At 32.2% G+C, this 17,862-nt stretch overlaps 1 protein-coding gene and 1 long non-coding RNA gene across 2 annotated transcripts; one reads left to right on the top strand and one right to left on the bottom strand.

Annotated features, from left to right (window-relative positions):
- Positions 1-896: 896 nt before the first annotated feature.
- On the bottom strand, positions 897-6,495 carry LOC145617718 (histone acetyltransferase type B catalytic subunit-like). The gene is made up of 10 exons (XM_081672459.1): positions 6,351-6,495; positions 6,207-6,248; positions 3,429-3,538; positions 3,273-3,341; positions 3,120-3,158; positions 2,965-3,041; positions 2,756-2,840; positions 2,186-2,267; positions 1,931-2,088; positions 897-1,837 (listed from the first exon to the last, which is right to left on the bottom strand). The coding sequence occupies exons 1-10, from the start codon at positions 6,427-6,429 to the stop codon at positions 1,187-1,189; spliced, it is 1,392 nt and encodes a 463-aa protein (XP_081528585.1). The 5' UTR covers positions 6,430-6,495; the 3' UTR covers positions 897-1,186.
- Positions 6,496-8,526: 2,031 nt separating this feature from the next.
- Positions 8,527-9,371, top strand: LOC145618505 (uncharacterized). The gene is made up of 2 exons (XR_014107926.1): positions 8,527-8,746; positions 9,020-9,371. It is a non-coding gene; the product is annotated as an uncharacterized LOC145618505 (long non-coding RNA).
- Positions 9,372-17,862: the final 8,491 nt, after the last annotated feature.

Here is a 17,862-nt window from a genome sequence, read left to right as displayed (position 1 = left end):
AAATAAAGGGCACAATACTTTTTTTTTTTGAAAACAAGGGCACAATACTTTTCATTGATCATGTATTTGCTAGAAGCTAGTTTAGTCATTCTGCTTGTTAGAAAATTAGGTTTTTACTTTGCACTGTGGAAGCCTTGTAGTCTGCATAACAGAGAAGCAACGCCTTGTATGGTTTTACCTTACAAGATTCAGTCCAAAATTCCGAATGCAATTTGTTTGGCTTCGACGTAGAATGATTGTTTGCCAGTTGCATTATGTTGCTTATCAGCTTATATGTTTATAAATCTTACATGGAGTACGATTAGTGTGTTCAAGCTGAACCTGATCACTCGAATGCATTCTTAAATTGTCTACAGTTTGAGAATTGCCAAAATGGCACTAGGGATCTCAATGCAGAAACAAAAGGCCTAATGGGTGACTTATATTCTGAATAAAAATCAATTGCGGCGAAATTTCTAGTTATTCTTAATCCATCTGCTAATGACATCGAATCCATCACTAACTAATCCATATACTTTTCCTATGAGGCTTCCATTTTCCTGCAAACATATAAGTCTGAATCATCGCTCAACATCTGTTATCATGCTTCGATTATAATTACTTTGGATGGGAAAATTCACATCTTAACTGGTAAAAGTAATTGCGATCACACTGCATTATTTTGCATCCCTGTATCAAATTGGACTGTTGAACTACTGATAGATGATCATATTTACATCATCTTAATATGACATAAAAACTAATACACGAGTTAGTCTGCCTGCGTAATAATACTTGAGGGCTGCAAAATGAATGCTACTTCCCAAAACTTATCTCACTCATCAGCACAACCCCTCATCATTGTATAGAACATAACATTTGGAAGTTTGAACCAGTTAAATGAAGTGAACAAAGTGTGAGACCAAAAATACTCAATTTCTAAAATACTCAACTTCATTTGTAATTTTCATTCTAGAAGTCAGAATTTCCCTCAAAGGACTCAGCAGGAAGACGAATGCTCCCTTCTCATGTTAGTACAAACAAGTAAAACAGCTAGATTATCCTACATAACTGAAAATGACTATCTAGTACAATCATACAGCTGACTACAAGGAGAGAACAAAAGAAGAAACATCTCTACCACTCTTGCTAAATCAAAGGAAAGCAAACACCTTAAACTCACTTAATGCATAGGAACATAAGACCTTCATGCTTGAGTAGCTGATACCTTTTGAGCAACCAATTGGATCTCTTTTATCCTCTCATCAACTATTTGAAGCAGCTGCTGCTCTTGCTGTTTCTTTTGATCCTCATCAAGGACATCAACATCAACGTGACCATCTTCACAATCTTGAGGCTTGTACATAACAAATGCATCTTCTCCAAAGTCATTTGGGGTGTCAATTACCTGTTTCCCTTTAGTCCCTGTGTCCTTACCAATCACGCTAGCTTTCACTTGATCTGTGATGAAGATCCTGTAGTTCTCCATGTATTTGTCAACTGGATTAAGGGCAATATACAGAAGAATCTCCCAGCATTTCAAAAACTGCTTCTTATTGATTTTTAAGCTCTTCCTCACTTCATTAACAGCTGTTAATGGTGGAAAGAGCTGAGAAGACTGTGTTCTCTTTGACAAATTGGCTTCTTTTAGATGTGTAACAGCATTATCAACTGCAGACTGCACAGCACTGCAAGTGAGCAGGCGTGGTACATCGATGTAGTACCGAACACGTTGTAAGGTATCCACTGGTTCTTCAACTGTCAAGTCATAGACACTCTCAGACATAGCAGCATTGTTGAGTACCTCCAAGAGGCGACGTCCATACCCTTTCTGTTGATAAGGAGGCAATACAAGTATCTGGGATAATAATATAACATGTTGAGTCAGTATTGACAATTTTGAATTGGTCTAGCTCTTGCCAGTTAATGGTGTACAAAATAAAAGAGAAACCTGACTAAGTCGAAGCCGTAAAGTATCAGGATAATGGTAAAAACGATAAGCAGCTGCAAAACCAAGCAATCTACTTTGGTCTCCTTCTGGGTCAGCTATCTTCTGAACAATGACATACATCTCCCAACATGAATCAGTAACATCAATAGGATTGCTACCTGTTGCCCATAGAAACATAACAGATTATACTCCACATATGAAAACTAATCAATCAAAATTCACAAAGACAGCAGAGCAAGACAAAGATAAGATTACCATCGACAAGTAGAAGAACAAGAGGCACTAATCGGCTATAAAGAAGCCCAGCAGACATGTCACCCATGACAAAGCGAATCACCTAAGAGAAGGTAAATTATAATATTATATAACATTGAGAAGGCTGTTAAGGCAGGATAAAGGAAATGCATGTCAACAACAATGAGACATAGGATCTGACAGGAGACAAGTGGGGGAATCCAAAAGGTGTTAAAGAAAGCATGGGATTGACAGAGAGCTACACGAAAAAACAAAAAACATAGAGAAGATACTAAAATAAATTACCCTAGTTAAATTGTACAAATCAGTTCCTACCTACCAAGGCCTGGGTTAAAAACTACCAGTACACGATCCCAACTCCCCTGTGCTTTTACCATTTATTTGTCAGACACATTGTGAACAGCATTGAGACTACTTCAGCCATTACTTATGGTTATAAATTCACAACATTCAGCTGAGAATCGCTAAATGCAAAAAGTGTACCAAACCAATCCGAAATGCAAACATAGGGAAATTTAAACAATAAAGATCCTTTTATGCAAACACAGGGAGATTTGAACAATAAAGAACCTGTGTATCAGTAGTATATGCATGGGAATGACCATTGCCATCAGCGGTATTTTGAAGCAGTACTTCTCCCTTGGAGACAACTGAACTGAGATCATAACAACATGAGACGGACCATTAAAGAACCGTATTTCCCAATCAAATAATGGAAGACAGTCTTGGAGAAATTTTCCATATTTCAACGCAAATGAATAGTGCTGCTTAATAGATACCTGATGTAATGCTTTTCTGTTGTGAAAGTTTGAAAAAAGTCATCCTTTTTCTCAACAATATTTTCAGCAAACATATCCTGTGAAAGAGAATCAACATATTAAACCAAATAGTTACACAAGTGCCATTGCTTCTCAATAAATACAGTGAATAATACCTGAAGAGCAGCTTTTAGGTCTGTAATGCCTTTCCCTTTCTATGAGCAAAGCAACAACAAACCAAGATACATAAGAGAGTATAAAAAATCACATGTGCTACAACAAAAGAGTTTCAAAGCCTAGTTTTACTAAAAAGATTTTACAGGACTTACATCAGATGAGCTCTCAAAAGTGATATCTGTATACACATGAAATGACACACTGCTAACCCAAATTGTAATCTACAATAAAAGGTTGACAAAGATTTATCAGAAAAATTGAAAACATTGCAAATAATGCTAAACAAACAGCAGGTTAAAAGTTCTCACCTTTAAACCTTGGTAACCATAAATTTTCCCATCATCATCAAAAAAGTGATTCAGATCAAGAGGATCAATCTGATAGCCAGTCCCAGCTTCTGCCTCATCTTTGCTGCCAACTAGAATTCACAAAACAAAGGAAACGGACAGTTCAATCAAAGCATGTCATAGACTCACAAATACTGAATAAGAGAGTGTAGGTATTCATGATTAAAAAAAGTCTCAAATTCTAAAAATGTCACCAATCTCGCCATTAATTAATTGGTGTTTTAAACTTTTAACAGTCCAACATGGTACATCAAATATTTGGTTAATGATGCTATCATAATTATGATGAAAAGTTCCAAAGCTTTATTAAATTACAGTAACCCAGCTTTTCATTAGTTATTCAAAATCTCATTCTGTCAGTGAGTAATAATGAAGAGACAATACATGCAAGTAACAGCAGTTGTAATTTCATCAAATTTTCCAAAAAAAACTGCAGGCAAAGACAGTTGTTGACAATATTTTTTTAGTTAGACAATTGTAGTACTTGGCAATTTTTACGTCTGAAAAACTCATTTGCAGACTTATTTCTGGCCTAACCAGAAGTTTGTTCTCTTATTGCCTCCATTTCCTAATCAAAACTAGGATATGGCTATAGTCGAAAATATAAAGGGTATATGACTTGCTTTTTGAATGACGACCTATCATGCTCCAAATCTCCAATCTTTAGAAGATAATAGTCAGTACATTAATATCCAGTGAATCTGGTTCTAAATTTTGGGTTAAACATGTAATGTATCTAAGGCATTCTTCCTAATAGAAAATAAGATATAGTGCTTCTGAAATTTATCAATAGATTCTTCTTTCTTACAGAAATAAAGAGATCAAGTAAAACCCTGTACAAAACTCCAGTGAATATCATTCATTAACAGAAGTCTTCCAGTCATTCTTTCTACACTCCTCTTTACACACACTCTACAATTGTATTACATGTGAACCTTTCTGCCAAAACAAAAAGTAAGCCCTAAAGTTGACTACTTTACAACTTCTAAATGTGCTATATGTCAGACAAAGCTAAGCAAAATAAACTTATTCACTCAGGAAGATATGAATAGTATGTGAAGCTAACTAAAGGGCATAAGAGAGAGTGGCACCTGAATGAAGAAGCATAAGAAAGACCAACCAATTATACAACTGTGGTTAAAGCATACTAGTAAACAGTAGGGGGAAAAATCACTCCTCATTCAAAAAGAACAAAGATTACTGGTACAGTGAGCCTAAGTAGAAGGATGAACTCCCTTTCTAAGCCCTTTATATTAGGATGAAAACATTCTACAGATTGACTCCTATGTATTTGATTTGCAGATAAAAACTTCAGAAGATGAAAATAACTATAAGTCAAAATTCTACATCTTCTAAAAGTAATGCCTTCCAAATCTAATTTCGAAATAAGTTTGTTAGCATAAATAAAGAGATATGGCAAGCTCTTCATACCAAAGGAGTTTGGATATGTGGATGTTCCCTAATCAAAAAAGGAGGAAGACATACAATTTACCCATCTAGGTGAAAGGCATAGGAAACTAACACCTATGTATGACATTATTAAAATTTCGTAATCTTGAGAGCAAAAACAAGGAATCTAGAGCAAAGGGGATAATGGAACAAGAAGACACAATCAATTTGATCATATCATTAATACACAGAGTGAAAGAACAGTTCATAAAATTTAGAAAGAAAGATAACCCTTCAAAAAAAGGGTCATATGTTTGGTCAACTTATTGACTTCTTTAATAATTATGCCTATGGGCCAAAATCCATTCAGGAAGTTTTTAAAATAAGCTTTTAACACTCTAGAGAGAAGATTTCAGCCCATACAAATACGAAGAAAAAAAAGATATAACCTTACAATACAAGCTAATTTACACCTACAAACACTTAAAATTCGTCTAAAAAAAGCTGGCACTCTTTTTCTTTTAGCCTCATGCCATCTTGGTAGCAACCTACACAATCAAATGTGCTTTTGATTTCTCAAGGCTACAAAAATCTTTTTGATTTATGAGTACATAAGTTCTTATCAGCAGCATGATCAAGCAATCATCACTATGATTAAATTGATTATTTTGGTACAATAGGCCTTAAAAGTGCTGAGTTCACTCCCACTATTGGTAAAAATTGTGTCCTCGGACTCAAAAGTGTTTGAACCCAGACTTATCTCTAATATGAAACCAAGTACATATTCAGAGACTGAGAACTAAAATACCTAGCCAAAAAGCAAAGTAAATAGTGCTTATTTTTAAAGGCTATAACCACAAGGCTTAGATCCACCAACTAGTCCCAAATAAGAGGCAATTGTAGAGCACACATCATGGAGTACTCTCTTATCATCAAATGTTGATACGAAACTAACGAAAGCCCAGCAATGGAGATCAGAGTGCATATCCAACCCTCTAGGGTCCTTATTGCTCTAACACTCTTCAAAAATGAAGCCTAACACATCAAAATGGCGCAAAGTTTACAGGAAGATTACCCGTAACTAACCGACACTGTTCTCTAAACCTAAAACAACCTCCAAAGCCTAAAATTTCTAATAAGCAAAAACCCAATTCATAACCTAACTAGGAGTATAACACGACTAATTCCTTAAAATTCGTCAAAATAATCAATTTCAAGCCAAATTAGCAGCCGTATCACAGTTCCACTCAACTCCTCATACAATATTTTCCATAAAATTGACTGAAAACCCAGTTCAAAAAAATTAAAAAAGGAGATAAATTTATCAAAAAGAAGACAAATTAAACATACCCATGAAGATTTGAATGCACTCATTTGCTTCAACGCCAGTATCTTGAATTTTAAAAATTGAGAAAAAAAATCAGTGAAAATTACATTAAATGGTATCGGAAAATAGAGGGGCAATTAAGGGAACAGAAATGCGATTGAGCTTACCGATTGGAGCAATAGCAACTCGGCGTTTCTTCTTGGAATCGGAAGTTGAATCGGTGGATTGTTGGTGTTTTTGCCCCATTTTTTAGGGTTTCTGAGGTTTTTGGGGGATAAGCGGGAAAAATGGAAGTGATAATCTTAAGGCAGGCGGGAAATTATCGAGCAAACACTGGTATCACTTTACTTATATGGTGTACGAACTACTTATTTATGCAGCATGTGTATTGCACGTGACTTCAAGTACATTTTTTTTTTTCTAATAATCCGATTATGTTCGAAAAAGTTAGGGCTTGTTTGGCATTGTTTTTTATTTTCAGTTTCCAATTTTTTTTAAAACAAAAAACCAAAAAAGGAAACAAGAAAAAGGTGTTTCCACTTTTCTGTTGTCAGTTTTCATTTTTATCATGGTTTTAATAACTTTGACTAATTTTTAATTCATTATGTGACATAAATCATATGATTTTAAAAACAAAAAACCAAAAAACAGAAAACCACAGTGATGCCAAACGAACCCTTAGTTGTTGGATTAACGGTTTGTTCTCATACAATTATTTTTAGTTCAACTCTAATAAGTTTAGTTCAGCTCCTAATTTTCTTCTCTTATAAAATATTTATTTTATTTTAGTTCAACTCTAATAAGTTCAGTTCAGCTCATTTCAGCCAATGAGAACAAGCCCTAAGAATGTTGTTTAAAAACAACAAAGTATAAGCATATGTTAACTTTGAGAAATAAAGTTGAAAATTATGTATGTCAAATTGTCAATCACTAGCTTTAGTTGAGTAAAGTAACGAGGCATTTGTGTGTTTAAACAAAAAATACTCAACGTATATACCTCGTTACGTGTGTTTAAATCAACATTATTGAATCTGAAGATTGACCTAAAAAGGCATGTAAAAGGAAGCATTGTTATTTTTTTTGTTAATTTCGAGCTCAATTTGGACTCAAGGCCTGTTCTCTTACGTTGAAATTCAATTCTGTTCAGTTCAGTTCAGTTCAGCTCCTAATTTCCTTCTCTTATAAAATATTCATTTCAGTTCAGTTCAGATGAGTTCAGTTCAGTTTAGTTCAGTTCAGCTCAGCTGAGTTCAGTTCAACTGAGTTCAATCAATGAGAACAGGCCCTCATTGTAATTAATATGACTCATAAAATTTTACCCAAGCAAATCTCGCGGCAAAAAGAACAGTTACACGCAAATTGATATATTATTTAATACGCAAAACGAGATACTTATGTTATTTGTTGTCAATTTCGAGCTCAATTTGGATACTTAGGATTAAAATAACTCCCTAAAACTTTAACAAAATATTTTTTTTGGCATTCAAATCGAGATAAAATATTAATGGATGATTAAGTGACTAACGGAACCCTAGCTGAAACTGTTAAGTGATAGCAAAATCTCTTTTTTATTATTATTTTTTTAAAAAATTTTGTGTGTATGTGTGTTTTTGGTGGTCGTAAAAATAAAATTTAAAGTGATACTTTTAAATTGTAGTAAAAGTCAAAATTTTCATAAGTAAATGCCATACATAATTGTTAATGAGGGCATATATGATATCATCAAGCTTAATTGCTTAAAGTTGGCCTTCAAGGCATAAGATTGATCTCATTTACATTATTTGTCCTTCATGTTTTTAAAACTAAAGAAAAAAAAGTACTACAATCTTTTAAAATGGATTCATATTTCATAGCCTAGAATTTGTTTATCATGATTAAATTATTCCACTTTGTAAATTTAGTAGAGTATCAATATTCAATACAACCATAAAGATGGTCAAAGGACATATTATAACGCTTTATCTTTAATTATCTAATTGTGAAATAATGTCGTATCCTTAATTACGGGATCAGAATCACGTGATATTTAATTTGATCTTATATTCAAAAAAATATATATGAAACCTTTTTTCTATATAATTTTTATTTTTATATATCAATTCACTAAATAGTCAACATTTGACCCAATATAAATGCCATAGATATTTATAAAATGGCATTAATTTATTCTAGAATTTCTTTTACGTGTCCATATCATTCATCAATGTTCAAAAACTAGGTGCAAATTATTATTCATGGTCAAAGATTAATAATCCTCCATGTGAAAAAGGACAAAAGTAGGATGTAACAACTACCAAGTCAAGCATATATTAATGGTGTGACTATTACACCTCTTTTACACCCACTTACACCATCACTCCTCTTCTTTCTTCTTCATCTTCATCTTATCTCAACCAAATAAGCTTTCTTCTCAAACAAAAATCAAAACTTTAATCTAAGTTGGATTTATTATGGCAGCTAATCAGTCCAAATCAGATGATTCCCTAGAAAACTTTGGAATTATTGTTGAAAAAAACCCTTCTGAATCAAAATTATCTGAGCTAGGCATTAAATCTTGGCCCAAGTAAGTTTTTGTCACTTTAATCCTTTGATCTCATCTCTTTTAAATAAGTTCTGTAGTTGTTTATATTCTCGGAAATTTATGACAAAATCACGCGTCATTCTGCTTGTAGTTACTGGTCAGCACATTTAAACGCACTAAGATTGATATTGTTTTTGTTTTAATAAATATTAATTTTTCTTATTGTATTTATTTACATAAGTTAGGTTTCAGTCTGGAGAGAAAATTTTCCTAACTACGGCACATCTAATCATTTTTGTTGATTGTTTATACAAGATGGGCATGTTCACCTGGGAAGTATCAGCTGAAATTTGATGCAGAAGAGACATGTTATATGGTGAAAGGCAAAGTAAGAGTATACAAAAAAGGGTCAACAACAGAAGATTATGTTGAATTTGGAGCAGGAGATCTTGTTACTATTCCTAAAGGACTTAGTTGCACTTTTTTTTTTTTTTTTTTTTGAATGCAAGGACTTAGTTGCACTTGGGATGTACTTCTTTCTGTTGATAAATATTACAAATTTGATTCTTCTTAATTTGTCATTTAATTTGCTCTTAGAATTAGCTATCTTGTGTCCTTTATAGTTTAAACCAATTGTTATATATTTAAGCAACAAAAACGTGCTGAATTATTTGAGAATCCATTGTCAATTCATACTTGATTTTCTTTAAATTGTCTATTATTATGGTCAAAATGTTTGAATTTATTGCTTGCTCTCTCTAATTTCAATAATTATACCCCTTTTAATATAATTCTTAATTTATTGTCCACGTCATCGAGATATATTAACATATTATATTTAATCCTATATTTAATTAATCAACACAAAACACTAATTCATTTTGCGGATTCAAATTAAGGTAACTGTTAATTCAATTACCGAGTTAGTGAAAAATACAATGTCCATTTCCAATTGAAATGTTGGTTTTATCTTCGACAAAACCACTAATTGTTCGTTTTATCTTGGACAAAACCGCCAAGTGATGAGCTAGCAATTTGGTCCAAAGTAAGAGTATAAGAGTATCTCCAATGGTCTAAAAAAAACCTGCTTGCAAATTAAATTAAATTATAATAATTGCTAAGAGCAACTTTAATGGTTAATATAGCTAGAAACTTGCTTGTAATTTTCAAAAGTGACTAGCTATTAGCTTGACCATTTGAGCTAAAAAAATACAATTAGCTTGGCCAACCATGCTAATTTGCTTGAGAAAAAAGTTTCTAAAATTTTAATGATTAATATACTATTATAATTAAACTTTTAAAGATAATTGAGAAAGTTAAGCTCAATTAAATAGCAAGCCATTAGCTAACCATTGGGGCATAAAATAGCTAAACAAAAAATTAGCTTTAATCCTACATGACATGACAAACTTATTTAAGGATTAGCTTACCATTGTATTGATGATAATAATTTATTATTTTAAATAATTATAATAATTATTAATATTAAAAATTATTATAATATTAATAATAATTAATATTTATTATTCATAATAATAATTATCAATAATAATAATTAATAATTCAAAATATTAAGAATTATTATTTAATAATATTATTAATTAATAATTTCTAATAATTATAATAATTTTTTCAAAAAAAATAATAACAAATAATAACAAATTTTTTTTTGAAAGAAAAATAATAACAATTTCTAATATTTACCGAAAATAATAATAACAAACGGTTAATATTGTTTTTTAGGGAATAGTAATACTTAATTAATATACGGATAGTAATAATAATAAAATATAGTAGTAGTAGTAGTAGTAGTAGTAGTAGTAGTAGTAGTAGTAATTTAATAATAATGGGAAAATACAAGTTAATCTGCCAGATAAACGAGTTTTTGTTAATCTGATGGCATTTTTGTAAATATATTGAAAAACAGGGTCATTTATTCAGTACTTTTGGTGAGCTGTCCAATTACTGTTTGGTTTTTGCTTTTACTGTTTGGTGAGGAAATTACACATGTACCCCTCAACTAGTATATGAAAAGACGCATATACCCCTCCACTGCTACTTGAAAAGAAAATTATACCCCCAGATAAACAAATTTTGTTTATCTGGGGAGTTGACTGGGTATCCCTCAATAATAATAATAATAATAATAATAATAATAATAATAATAATAATAATAATAATAATAATAATAATAATAATAATAATAATAAATAATAATAACAATAATAATAGTAATAGTAATAGTAATAGTAGTAATAATAATAATAATAATAATAATAGTAATAATAATAATAACAACATTAATAATAGTATTAATAATAATGCCGAAATCTGCTATGCTCTGCTATCCTGAAATTTGATATGCTCTACTGAAATCTAATCTTCTCGATCTGCTCTGCCCAAAAGGTCAAAAGAACAGGGCCTTAGTGTTCTGTAGGTCAATGTAATTGTAAGATGTGTAAATTTTTTCAAATAATTTTATTTTGCTGTAATTGTCTTAGCTCGTATTAATTTTGATAATCTTCTATTTATGGTAGTAATAGAAATTACGAAAATGCAATGATAATCAAGTAAAAATTCTCTTGTTTCAAAAAAAAAATGTAAAAAATTCTCTTTTTTTTGGGCAAGAAAGAAATGATAGTTTAGAGACAACGAATTGTTCCTTTATTTTGTCAAAAAAAAAAAAAAGAAAAAAGAAAAGATTTGTTCCTCTATATAGTTTTTTTTTGTTTTTTTGTTTTTTTTTTTATAACTATATAGCTTTTTATTAATAAGCAACCTTATGATAGAAAGAAACAATGAAAATGAAGAATTAGGGACGTGTTTACACTGTCCTTAAAGTAAATTAACCCCCCCCCCCAAACTATGATTGCTATGGGTTATCGATTAATATGCTTTGAAAAACAATCATATAATAACTAATATATAAAGCTAAACTTTTAGTCAGGCTACGAGACAACGACACTTGGCATTCCAAAAATTTCGCTAAGTATCGTGCCATGTAGATGTCAATTAATTATTAATATGACACGTATGATTTAGCGATTGGGATCCAATGAGAAGTTTCTTATGAGAAGAATGATAAGGGTTAAATGTGCATATATTTTGAACTAAATGTGCAAAAATTTTATATTAAATGTGCATAATCTATTTTTGACCTGCTACTTTTTTACAAGTTTATGGGAAAAAAGAAACAGTGACACATGGCGTTCCAACTTTTTACCAAGTGTCGCGCCACGTTGGATAAATTTAAATAGATTTTATAAGATAAAATCATTAGAACATTAGTTTAGAAATCTATTAGATGAAGCCCGTGCGATGCACGGTTTTGTTTGTATTTTTTAAAATAATTTTTTTAATATATATATTTATGTACTAAAATTTGTTATATATTTAGATAAAATTCCTAATATCAAAAGATAATGTTTATATTTTATTAATTTAAACTGGGAAAACTCATTCGCCAATTTTGCTTATGTGTAATTTAAATTATTTTATTCTAAAAAAAAATTAATAACCTCGTATTTAATTGGCTACCACAAAAATTTATTATCCTACATGGCGCGCTGAAAAAATTAAATCCTATGTGGCTCTCTAAAAACCCAAGAAAAAAATCCCCTCCATTAGGGTTTTAGGATAAAATTGTTACGTTAGGGTTTTATTTTCGATAAAATACCAGGCCAATATTTCAAATGTACAAATTCAATTATAATTTTATTCAAAAAATTATTAGATTATAATACTAAAAAATTATCATAAAAATTTATTTTTATATCATAATATTTTTTTTGAGCGAAAGAAGTCGTTTAAAGCGTAAAACATCCATTTATAATATATACCAATCGGTTAAAAATTTATACTTCACAATCCAATAGAATTTTAATACTATGTAGACCTGTCAATTAGGTTCGGGTCATGAATCATCTCAGATTGGGTCTCTTTAGGTTACGAGTCAAGAAATGTTAACCCTTGCCCAAAGTTTTGGGTTCGGGTCAACCCAACGGGCTTTGAACATTTATTTTATTTAATTTTTTTTTGGCTAATTTTTTTTATATTTTTAATGTATTTAATTAAATCGAACATTTCCACCAACATTATTATTTGTCATTACATGCCTTCTAGATAGCAAATTGTCACAAAAGCACATCAATTCATAACTAATTTTGTATCAATGATTTGTTAAAATTTGACATATAGATTAAAAATTTATCTTAAAATTCAATAAACCCAGACACCGGACGGATCACAAAACTAGTTATTATATATAACCGTTCTAAAATTCAATAAACCCGGACACCGGACGGATCACAAAACTAGTAATTATATATAATCGTTCTCTTGAGTCTTAACATGTAACTAGCCTTTCCCTAGATGTTTAGAGATTACTTCTAATTTTTTTTAGATTGTCAAGTGGATTATTAATCTATAAAATACCCATAAACGGACAAGTATGATAATCAAGTGATTATTAATCCACGAGTAAAAAATTCAAATAACATATATATTTTAGATAAAATGTTTTATTTTAATATTCAATAGGAAAATTTGTTATTATTAATCCCAACTTTGGGCCATTTACTTTCATAAATCCCAACTATCGATTATTGCACTTGGGAATAATCCCAACTTTAGGGGGCGTTTTCTTTTATCAGGTCAAATGACCAGTGACCTATTTAAAAGGTAATTTTTTAAAAAAAATTTGTTTCTTAAATATCACATGTCGCAATTTCATTGTTCAAAAAAGTTAAATAAAAAAATTAAAAAAAAAAAAAACCACACCCAACCACCTTCATCCCACCGCCTCCCCCTAGCACCCACCGAAACCACCATCTCCCTCCCCAACCTCACCGAAAACCATCGAATTTCCCCTAAACTACCCGCATGCAACCTCGCCCCCTTCCCCCAAAACCACTCGCAACCCCACCACCTTTGTCGAAAACAACCCGCAAGCCACCATTTTCATACCTACCTTCTCCCAAAACCACCGCAACTTTACTCCCTTTCGCCAAAAACACCAGATCCCCATACTTAATCCCTAAAAACCACCTCACCCGCTCGTTTTCAAGGTGATTTCGGGTGTCGAAGCCGCCACATCCTTGATTTTGGGTGGATTCTAGGTTTCAAGCAGCTGAGTTCTTGGTGGTTCTAGGGGAGGATATCGGTTTCTGGCAAGGGTAGGTAGAAGGTGGTTTCGGGTGAGGGGCTAGTCAGGGTGGTGTTTGCGGTGGGGTTGGCTGGGTAGTTTGATTATTATTATTTCATTTTTTGATTTTATTTTTTAAAACTTTGATTTTATTTTTTTTTTTTATTTTTTGGACAAATCACGTGTTGACACATGTCCAATAACTTGGAATAACAGGTCATTGAATTGACTTTTGTTAATTGGTTTCGGCCAAATGAAAGAAAATGCCACCAAAAGTTAAGATTATTTAAAAATAACCGATAGTCTAGATTAATGAAAGTAAATGAAGATTAGTTAGGATTTGTAATACCCCTCATGGTTGCTTTAAAAAAAAGAGTTTGATATACTACTCATATCAACAAGATGCATCTTCCTTTTAGGAAGCTCATTTGCTAAGAATACTCCATAGTTAAGCATGCTTGGCTGGGAGTAGTCTTGGGATGGGTGACCTCCTGGGAAGTTTTCCTGGGGTGCGCATGAGTGAGGACAAAATGCGCCGGAAGGACTCGTGTTGCTCTGTGAGGACAGTTGTTGGCCCTCGATGCGCATTTCGTGACAATAGGCCCCTCCCTAATTTGTTTGGGGTCGGGGTGTTACAAGGATTGATAATACGAGTAACAAATTTTCCTATTCAATAAACAACCCGAGCATCGCACGGGGCACAAAACTAGTTTGAATAGATAAGGAAGAAGTTAAAAAAAAGTTATCATAATCAATTATCTGTTGGAAAGTAATCACTTACACTCGCCCCGATCAGGTCAATCCAGCCCGATCGGACAACTCATCGAACAAAACTTAAACTTAATTCATGTCCAATTGGGCTAAGCACGTCTGATCGGGCCATCAACCATTTAGAAAAAAAGTTTGCTTTCGCGTCCGACTTAGCCCTATCGAGCGAGGAAGTATTAATTTTTCTAAATATTTGTTTGCGCTTGACCGGGCAAAGCCCACCCGATCAGACCCGTGGTCATAATCCTTGACTTAGATTAAAAGATTATTATGCTCCAAATTTTAAACTTATATACAATATGGGAGTTTCTTCCCAACATCAAATTAATTAGAATAGAGTAAGCTAATTCCCTCTATTCAACCAATGTGTGATTTTCTTCCCAACAACAAATTTTGGTGAGCTTGACTCGTTTGGTGATATCTTGGCGAGCCAATGTTAGTGAGCTTGACTCATTTGGTGATATCTTGGTGCATTGTTTGGAGGAATTGGTAGTTGATTTGTATTAAAGTTGTCTTTACCTTGGGTGGTTTGTTGGTTTAGCCGTTTAGGCGCAACAAATGGTTCTTTGAACAAGTTCGAGAACCAGATGGTTTGCTCCTTGATATGTTGTGTAGAATAGTGGCTGACTTTGACGTGTACTCATAAAAGATCTACGGGAAGAGCAAAAACCCGAGCCCAGCTAATAGAGTGGTATGGACCCCGCCCCCTCGGTAACTTAATTAAGATAAATGTTGATGCTTCTACTAGTGAAGAAAGCTGGATGGGGTAGTGGCGAGAAATAGCAAGGGAAAGGTGTTGTTTGCGACTGTGCGAAGGGGGAAAGCTCTATGGGATCCTTTTATTGATGAGTGCAGAGCAGCTTCCTTTGGTATCAAGAAGGCAAAGGCATATGGCTATGGCAGTGGATTATTGAATCTGATTCCCAGATTTTGGTGCCTAGACTCTAGAATAATTAAAAATTCCTTCTATTTTGCTTTAAGTGTATTTTTTTTTTTTTTTGGACAAAGATCAACTCGAAAAGAACAAAGTACAACTAAAACTAGAAAGAGTAATGAAGCAACTGTCGTGTCCTAGAACGAGAGGCTAGGCTATGAGCTGGGAAGACCACATCCCGATAAACCTTCTGGATATGACAAACTTGGAAGGACGGAAAGATATCCTGAAGTTGTCGAGTAATCCAAACAGTGGAAATATCCTTGGAGACTGCACTCCGGATATTTGAAAGGGAATACACGCAATCTGTTTGGAGGAGAATATGAACAAAGCCTCGCTGAATCGCCATTCGAAGAGCTAAGAGACAAGCAAGTAATTCAGCTTGAAAAGCCGAAAGAGTGAAACAAGCACGAGTCGCACCCCCCATGTTAGTTGATAGTGTTTTAGCTGATCTTGTTTTATGTAGTAGTTGCTTTTCTTTTCTTAGTTAATCACATGTCAAGAGGGATGGGAATTTCATAGCCCACCATCTTGCCGAGTTAGTTTCGTGTGGTGTTGAACAATGCTGGGAAAATCACGCTCCGTGTGAGATTTCCTCCTATGTAGTCAAATTTCCAATAAGAGGCCCCAAGACGTCCATATTATATATCAAAGATCAGGAAACGTGTAGTAAGTTCTAGAGCTCTAATCTCTAGGAAACTCTTGTACATAGCCTAAGTGCTAGATTTTGTAGCATTTTTCAAAATATTGTATATTTGAGTCTAATTGTATAGAAGTTTCGAGGAGGTTAGCTTCTAGGCACCTCCATTTGAAAAGGTTAAGAAGTCTTTAGAATGTGAAAGTACTTGGGAGACTTATAAATAGGGAACTTCCCCTTGTAAAATGTATACACACTCTCTCAAGGAACATAAAATTCTCTTCTTAACCTTATACACTTGTGCATCTATTTTTACTTTCAAACTTATCTTTTGTTGCATAATTTGCTTATAACAATCATCGGGGTTAGCTTTGACTAGCATCTTATGGGATGGAAGTTAGTGGACACTCGTGCAAAAGACAAGGGTCTCAGCACGTGACATCAGGCCAACATTTTTAAAGGTGATGTCAAAAATATGCACCCTAAGCAAATGAAATATATTGGCTCTAGAGTCTAGACTAAATGTGCTAATAAGTGGTACATACCCGTGTTATATGTATCCTTATATAGCATGGTAAATTCTAAAAATGATATTAACTTTTTATGAGAAAGTAAAAATACCATTAAGTGAATTATCATTAGATAGTGTAATGATACTATAATACCTATTAATGGTATAACTATGTATATTTTTTTAGCTGTCCAAATAGAATTTTATGGATTATGTAGATTTCAATGTACTAATTTAGAATCTAAACTAATAGTATCATTAAAACTCCAATGCTACTATTATGGTTTGACAAAGAGCATGTTCCACAAAAAAAATGCTTTACTCTATGGAAAAGAGCATCCATTAATTTTTAATAAAATTTGTATAGTTTTAAAATAAAATATAAAAAATCAAGATTATATACAAAATTAATTTCAAAGATAAAGACTAATGGAATCAAAAAGAGTGAACTATTTTTGGATTTAGTTTTCAGCAGTGTAATTTCTTCTTAATGAGAGCCCTTTTCTTATATAGAGTGGTTATCGTAATATTAATAAAATTTATATATAAAAAAAAAGTTATTGTACTACTACCTATTATGCCTTATTTTATAATAAATCCTTGAACTCATTAAGCTGATATTATTTATTTATTTATTTAACTAAAAAAACCCCAATTTTTAAGGCTTGTTTGACATTGTTTTTTGTTTTCATTTTTTTTTTTTTGAAAACCAAAAACAGGAAGCAAGAAAAAGGTGTTTCCATATTTCTGTTTTCAGTTTTCAAAATTATCATGATTTTGATAAGTTTGACTAATTTTTAAATCATTATATGATATATAATATAATTTTAAAAAACGGAAAACCAAAAAACAGAAAATCAAAACGATGCCAAATGAACTCTAATTTAAAGATTTGTTTTAATTCCAGTAATGATTTTGGCAGTGGAATTAAATTTTAGTTACTTTGTTTCATTTCGAGTTCACTATTCTATTAATTAACATCAAATTACAAAAGCAAGAGCAGCCATCGGACTTGTTCTCTTTAATTTATTTCAGATACGATCAGAAATATTCTGTTCAAACCAGATTAGAACTTTTGATTATCAATTACTTAACGTTAAATATCGTTAATTGCGTATTAAATAATTTATAAAATTACATACTTGAAAAGTTAATAATGAGACGA

This window comes from Chenopodium album, chromosome 26, assembly GCF_948465745.1.
Source record: "Chenopodium album chromosome 26, dcCheAlbu1.1, whole genome shotgun sequence".
NCBI lineage: Eukaryota > Viridiplantae > Streptophyta > Magnoliopsida > Caryophyllales > Amaranthaceae > Chenopodium > Chenopodium album.
Note: the sequence above shows the minus strand (reverse complement) of the source record. Positions and strands in the feature narration are given on the sequence as shown.

Excerpts from the sequence above, each read along its gene's own strand:
- LOC145617718 (XM_081672459.1), bottom strand. The coding sequence starts at position 6,429 with ATGGGGCAAAAACACCAACAATCCACCGATTCAACTTCCGATTCCAAG. Across the intron at positions 3,042-3,119 it reads ACCTAAAAGCTGCTCTTCAG|GATATGTTTGCTGAAAATAT; the intron begins GTATTATTCACT and ends TCTCTTTCACAG. Across the intron at positions 2,268-2,755 it reads CATATACTACTGATACACAG|GTGATTCGCTTTGTCATGGG; the intron begins GTTCTTTATTGT and ends ACCTTCTCTTAG.